The following is a 7,843-nucleotide window of genomic DNA, read 5'->3' as shown; positions in this document are numbered from 1 at the left end:
TTTTTTTAGAAAACAAGCCAACTGCAAACCTACCAAGACATGGACGTCCACCCAAACTGAGCCAGAGCCTCAGGGCTTTCTGCACAACTGTAAGTCATGAACTCAACATATCTGGACTTTATGGAAGAGGAAACAAGATACTAACTGTTGAAAGAAAACTGTTAGAAGCCCCAGTTCAAAGTTTGTGTCTCCTGCACAACACATGTTTGTTGTGCAGGAGACACAACAAAGATGTGGAAGAAGGTGTGCTGGTCTGCTTTATGTGTGGAAGTAACACTGCACATTATCTTGAAAAACATCACTATGGCAACATGTAGTGGTACAAGCATCATGCTTTGGGATACTTTTCATCAGCAGTGACACAGAAGCTGGTCAGAGTTAAAAGGAAGGAGAGTGAAATACAGGACAATGCTGGATGAAAACCTCTTAGAGGGTCTGAGGTTTGAATACGAGAAAAACAACAACCCTAAACATTCAGCCAGAACTACAATCAAGTTATTTAAATGAATTAAATTGGTCTAGTCAAAGTTTCCAGACCTGAATCCAACACAGAACCTGTGGCAAAACTTAAAAATAGAAGAGGACAGACCTTCTTGATGTATTACAACTGAGCTTTAAAAATTTCAAAAAGCAAAAAAAGCTGCTAAAGCCATACAAAACGAGACTTGTAGATGAAATTGTGGTAAAATTCACAAAGAAAAATCATTTTCATTTGACTTAAAAAACACCAGATAAAATGCATTGAAAAAGTTTCAGAGGCATGAATACACCTACAAAACACTGTGATCTTTGCAGACATTCCTCTGAAAGTTCAATCTCTTTTCACTATCTAGATATTATTTACGTACTGGTCACAAGTATTTCTGCAGAAATTAAAGCTCTTATTTGTGCTGATGACAGAGCTGTGAGTTCACCTGAAAGTTTGAGCTGTAGAGGGTAAAGAGAAGTGCTGAGTTTCAGGTTCCCTGCGGTGCAGCCGTTCTGCCAACCACCTCCTCAAACACAACTCTTCTTTCTTACGAACTGTGATCTGTCTGTCAGTTAGTCAATAATCCAAGCAGTTGTGGGGGCAACCACCTTTATTTTCTGGAGTTTCTCACATACTGGTAGTGAACGCTGAATTGTGTTAAAAGCACTGGGGAAATCAAAAAAACATTATCCTCTCAGTGTTGCATGCTTTGTCCAGAGGGTAGTGTGCTCACTGAAGAAGGCAGAGAAGTGCTCATACTGACGCTCAGTAAAGAAAACAAAGCCAAGCAAAAATAATATAGAATAATATAAGATAGCTGGGATCATAACACAGCTTCCATGAGTTGGAGAATGGCAGTAACCATCGTGATGGAGAAGAGAACATCTGGACTCATCAGACCAAATGACCCAGAGCACTTCTTCAGAGTCCAATCATTAAGCTGTCTGGGCAGCCTTTTTAACCCTTACTACGAACAAAGACAATCTCCCAGAACCCCAAATTACTGCTGATTTTCCTTTATTCGTTTAAGTGTTTGCCAATGATGGTAATTCTAAAGTTTCTTTCACTTTTTTTTATCAGTCTCCTTTAAGCTTTCAGTCACGCACTGCAGCCTTGAACCAAATGTTAGTGTCTTTCATAATATCCTGACTTGTTTTTCCTTTTCTTTCTTAGAAGACCAGAAAAGTAAAATATAATTTTGAATGGCATTGATCTATAATTTATTTTGCCGTCTAATTATTCCCATCCATAAATCCATTGTGTGGTGCACAATTCACTAAAAAACATTCATGGAGTGTAATGCAGGAGACAGCAAAATTAGTTACCAACCTTACATTTTACACAAGAACAAATTAGGAAAATTGATTATAACACAAATGTGTTTTAGGTAAATGAAAGGAGTCTATGTATTTTGGGTTGTGTTACTTTAAAAAACAAATAACGATAAAGTTCCAGACAAAAACCACATTTCATGGTGAATCAAAACTACTGATGTTTTGTTCAGATTAATCAAATTATCAGAGACATCAAATCACAACAAATATAATTTCAAGGCACTTTACAAATAAGTCATTTACATATAATGGAAAGTCTATTATGTTGTAAATTCAGTTCAAATCTATTAATTCCGGTTTCATGCAGTACAGCACAATCAGTCAGTAGATCAATTGGTCAGTTACTTAGTACTTGAGTTGCCTTTTTGCTAAATACCTTGTAATTCTTCTGCTCTTACTGGAGCACAGTTTCTGGCTGCTCCACTGCATGTGAGCTCCAAAATAAGTTACATTAGAAACTGCAGGTCGATTTCATGAGGTCAGAGTCAGTGTGAGACAAAGCAGTTTGTTTTTCAGATGCTCTGGTTCAGCAATAATACTTAACTAGAGAGTAATAATTAGTACTGCTTATGTGTGGAAGTATGCAACAATTTGTTGTGTAAAATAATACATTTTTGAATTTTGTTACAACCTAAAACCTTCTGCATATTTTCTGCAAAAATATGATCCCATAAAATGATGCACATCCAAAAGAGGTGGTACAGATTTAAACAGGCATTTTATCAACTATGAAACGATTCTAAGGACAACCATAAGAAATGATATACATTCATAATACAAATCCTGAATATGATTCAAGCTACAAACAGAGCAGGAAAAAAATATCAGAAAATGTGAGCAATAGCCAACAAGGGTCGCTTATTCAGCTTGCTGACATTTGCCAAGCACAAACAAACCATCCAACATCTACAAAAGCACATGCAGCAAATACTTACCTTGGTTTCCTTCCGTCTCCAATGTAAATTAAACCCTTGAGAGGAGTCACGGAGATCCCAATCTGCCAGCAGCACAGCAAGGTTTCACTTTGCACCTTTTAAGTGGTCAGCTTGGAGCATCCTGGTGTAAATAATGAGCGTGCCCTCTGAAGCAAGTCAAAAGGATGTGCACCTATATAAAAAAAGTGGATGCCATTTGTCGAGTAAGTTAATATGAGAGCAGGTCCGTGTCCAACTACTGCAACATTTTACAAATGTTACTATTGTTGAGTTTAAGGGTCAACAATTCCCTTAAACTGTGGATCTCTGGAAAAAAAATTTTTTTTTCCAGAGGCACTATTGGAAACGTTAGCAGTTCTGCTTTAAATACACCTGTAGATGTAAAAGTGGCCTTATTTAAACTCTCTCTCTGCATATATGATAAAAACTAACTAAAAACAAATATTAATAGCAAATCAGAAAGCAAGCTTTGCTCTTCCTTAACATCATTCCAATAATAATATAATGGTATTATTATATACCATTATATAATAATACAATATCTGCCAATATTTTCTGCAGATATTGGCATGTTAAGTCAGGTAAGTTTATATCCAAGTATTCATTAGGAACTGGTGTAGGACCAGCTTCTTGAAGGACTGTCCATGGGATAGAAATATCCTTTTCCTTTTTAATGTACCGCTGTGGGGAAATTCAGGAAATGCAGGATACAGTCTGTTTTTATAACTGTGCAACAATGCGAAAATGTTTCCCTTACATTTTTTAACCCAGGCAGTCTTCTATCTAATTTTGTAAATGTCTACTAAACCCCGAGTTGAAGAAAGATGTAATGTCCCTTTAATGCCGACCCCGCCCACTCAGCATGTGACACAACAAGGAAGTCTAAATGCAATATCCTGATAACTACAAGATAAGTAGTTCTCTTTGAAGCGACTTCTGTTTGAAATCTCCTCTTTATTTTTAGTTTGCCGTCAGGTGACATCTTGCCACCTGACAGCTTCATATTTTAGTGTCTATAAGTGAACAGAACAGAGCAAAAATGCTTTTATCTCTCCATGTTTTCCTTTTAATGCTGTATTTTCGGCTTGGATTTACCTCGTTACCGCTTGTCATCAACACGTGGCCATTTAAGAGTGCAACCGCTGCAGGTAGGTCGCAATCCCCTCTCGTGTGTGTTTACATGTTCACTAAACAGATTTGAAAAGGTGCGGTCCGCACCATTTATATGCCGCTGTATGTAGCGGCGCGGCAAATGACGTGGGTGGAGTTTACACACAAATCCCTGTACATAAGAATATGGTCCTCATTGGTTTCAAACGATACGTCGGTGCATCCGTCTAATTATGAATAGCAAATTTACTTTGAAAACTTAGTAGGATTATATTTTCGAACTGAGATTTCCTAATAAAAGAAACACAAATGCTTATGTAAAACAAATATGTTTTATACCCAACAATATTAATTTTAGTTTTAAAAATGGCGATTGAGATAAAAATGATTTGTTTTAAATAAAACAATGAAACACGGATTTACCTCCTCTGATTAATTTAAGTTATAGTTATAATTTAATTTTCTGCAACAATATTATTTAATAATAGTATTTAAAATAAATATTCTCGATGACAATATATCAACACTTCTGCCTAATTTGACAAAAAGTCCTTATGGAATGAATAAAATCACTCAATCTGCTGAATCATGCTGCAAATAACTCAATATATGACACAGTAATTATTATTTGTTTTTATTAATCAGTTATTTGAACTGCATACATTTTCTTTTGCGTTCACGTGACATAAACTCCTCCTTCACAGCTTGTAATTAGCCCTGCTGACGGCTGCTGGAAATGAAGTAGACCCATTCTTTTAGTTTGCGCTCACTCATGTGACAATACGTCAATCCAGGACATTTAATGTAGAAATGTTTTTGATTTGTTTTGACAAAAAATAGAAAATGCTGCATTTTTACCTTGTTCAGTTTGATTCTCCTTTAGTCTTGAAAATCCAGTTTGCTCAGCAGTTGGATGTTTAGATCAGCTTGTAACTGAGCAAAGCAACCAGGTTGTAATATTTACTGCTGTTGTAAAAATCTATATTGAATAATTACATTTATATATTGTTTTTATTTCAAACAACCTTCTTAATTTTCATATAGACTTTTGTTGCCTTACAGATAAAATCTTCAACCAGTCTGATTAGCAGACTGAGGGATTAGATTAGATTCATCTCTGTTAGTTATAATAGGTTAAAATGTCACCTTTTCCTGTGAGAAATTATGAACAAGGACATTTCTGTGAATATTCAAAATCCCTTTCTTTTCATTAGCTAAAGGAATATGCTGTTAACTTGCCTCTTGCGGACTAAATGATTATAAAACTAGGATGTATAATGAAAAATGCAAATGTTGCAGCTCTGAAAATATTTGTGTTACATCTTAGCTGCAAACTTATTAATACCTGAGAAATTAATCCCTTGGACTAATTTTCAACCATGAAAGTAGAAAAACGAGTGTGTGTGTGTGTGTGTGTAGGGGTGTGTGTGTCCCTGCAGAGTGTATGTGTGGCTAAGTTCAGGCCCTGGCCGATTCATAACCGCTACTTTCACGTTTCTCTACTCACACCATTAATTTTTTTTTCTTGTATACTTGTGACTCAGCTAGAGTTTATCCGTATGAAAGACCAGCCGAGTCTTAGATGAGGGTATGAAATAGGCTGAACCCACAAGGCTTCATAGCTGCCGCCAGCAGGCCTGCCCTCACTCTGTTTGATTTCCTTCAGGGTGATACATTGGACATGTTCAAATTGAAACTGAAAATATTTCGCCGTCGCTTGTGACTTATCCATCAAGTCGATTTCCGGTGGGTGCACAGCTCAGCGCCAAAAATGATAGAAACGGTATTCAAAACATCTTAAGCATCAGCTCAGGGCCGTCGATGATTTAAGTTCAGCTGAGAGTCTCGCTCTTTTATAGATGGATGCCTGTTAATACATCAGGTGTCTGTCAGCTCTTTCTTTTTTTTTTCATGCAGAGGAAATGAAATTGAAAAATACACCCGGGAATATTTTGTGGGAAATATTTAACGATGCAAGCCGCAACCGTTAATTTACCCCAGCAACTGTTTTCCATTGGGGGATTACAGTAACAGGCATCAGCGGGATCATCTCCACTTCTATTCTGCTTGTTTTTGTAAAAGAGAGGGGGAAAAAAACATAATTTAGGTTTGGACTGAAAAGAAAATAAAGCTGAACTAACCAGAGCATTTAATGGGAAGATGATGGCTGTAGCATCAGTTGGTGTGTTGATCCCTCAGGGGCTCTTAGGGGATCAGTGACCAAATGCTTGTGAGCCCCCCTGTTTAGCAGGAAGCCGTCGCATTGGTCATCTCGGAGATCATGCAAAACTGACTCGTTTTGGCTCAGCACAGATTTGTGTTTTTGCCAAATGCGGCTTCTTTTTCACCAACTTTTCCACATTTCGTCTCGTTATGAAAGCAAAGTTTGCTGTGCTTTGGAGGGATTTCATGAGAGAGACCAACACAAGGCTGTGCAGAAATGTAAAATGGAAGAAAATTATAAATAATCTTCTTTTGTTTTTACAAATAATAGTCTAAAGTCTGGAGTTCATCTCTATTCAGCCCCCCTTTGCCCTGAAACCCATAATAAATGCCTGTGCAACCAATTCATGGATCCATTTTGTAAGGTTATAAAACAATACTTCCTACTTTGAGCTTTTCATGAAGAACTGTGCAGTCTGCAGACAAAACATAGAAGAATTACCAAATGCAGTCTTGCCAAGACAAGAAGGGCAATAATCATAGAAGAAAGCAAAAGGCCCATGATGGCTCTGGAGGAGCTGCAGAGCTCTGCCACCTCAGGTGAGCAAATCTAGTGACAAGAATCAGTTGCAAAGAGGCCAGAAGAAGATGTTTTGCTCAGAGGACCTGAGAGGCAGAAAAAAGAAACCTTGTGCCTGCACATTACCCAAAATACACCATCCCCACCACCAGACCTGGAGGTGGCAGCAGCATTCTGTGGGGTAACAGAATGGGGTGGGGTCACAGGGAAGCTGAACAAGCATGGGAAGTTGAAGGTTTTTCTTCTTATTATTTTCTTTTCAACTTGGTGTGAAATACACCGGAGTTTGTGGTTATAAAATTATTCTAGATTCCAAAAACAGCAAATATTTTCTATTATTGACCTAAAATCTGCTACTTTCCATTGGTTTATAGTATTTAATTTTAATGCTGGTTGGGTAAGTTTTATCTCACACACTTTTCTGACCTGCAGAGTATTATTCTCATGCTGTTTGTGGCATCTGAAACATACCTCTGACCCTGCATCCTGATTGGTTGTCTTTCTGCGTAGCGTGGCATGCCCTGCAGTCCGGCGGCTCCGTGCTGGACGCCGTGGAGGAGGGCTGCACCCGCTGTGAAGTGGACCAATGTGACGGCACTGTGGGCTTTGGTGGCAGCCCTGATGAGACTGGAGAAACCACACTGGATGCCATGATCATGAACGGGTAATGGGCGGACACCGTGCTTTTACACAAAGAAAAAATTTTAATTTTTACAGTAAAATAATTTACAACAGATACATTTACAAGTGAAGTCGGCATTATACGCAGGAAATGTTTTTTCTTATATGGTTATTATTTATAGCTATCTACCATTTGCACTGTAAACAGAACCAAGTGAAAGCAGCTTTGTTTTAAGTCATAATGCTTCAATACTATCTGATGTGAGTGTGAAATATATTTAAATTGACAGAAAAAAAATGATGTGAAGAGGTTTAAAATTAGAATGTATGTTTACATGATTCACATCTTAAAAATGCTAATCAGTCACATGCGGCTATCAACATATTTATTTTTATTTATTTACTTATTTTACAATTTGTGCTGCTTATTTCCATTTCCACACTTAACTGGCTGACCTTTCCTTCAAGCCTTCTGCAGGGAAGTACTAATTAAGAGTCTCATTATGATCTGAAAGCGTTCCAGTTATTAGGTCCTTAAATACTAACATTTACAATCTCAGAAGTTATAATGAGAAGTAAATGTCAGCTTACAACAAAGGACGAGTAGCAAGCTGTTTACTCTTTCTGTAGT

The 7,843-nt window shown here is 37.4% G+C and overlaps 1 protein-coding gene across 1 annotated transcript in view; it reads left to right on the top strand.

Moving 5' to 3' along the window:
• Positions 1–3,589: 3,589 nt before the first annotated feature.
• aga (aspartylglucosaminidase) overlaps positions 3,590–7,843 on the top strand; it is a 17,303-nt gene continuing 13,049 nt past the window's right edge. Inside the window, exons 1-2 of the mRNA XM_008421058.3 lie at positions 3,590–3,886; positions 7,102–7,255. Of these exons, the coding sequence (XP_008419280.1) occupies positions 3,778–3,886; positions 7,102–7,255 (263 nt within the window). The 5' untranslated portion in view covers positions 3,590–3,777. The remainder of the gene's footprint in view (positions 3,887–7,101; positions 7,256–7,843) is intronic.

This window comes from Poecilia reticulata, chromosome 10 (assembly GCF_904066995.2).
Source record: "Poecilia reticulata chromosome 10, P_reticulata-male-v2, whole genome shotgun sequence".
NCBI classification, from domain to species: domain Eukaryota; kingdom Metazoa; phylum Chordata; class Actinopteri; order Cyprinodontiformes; family Poeciliidae; genus Poecilia; species Poecilia reticulata.
Note: the sequence above shows the minus strand (reverse complement) of the source record. Positions and strands in the feature narration are given on the sequence as shown.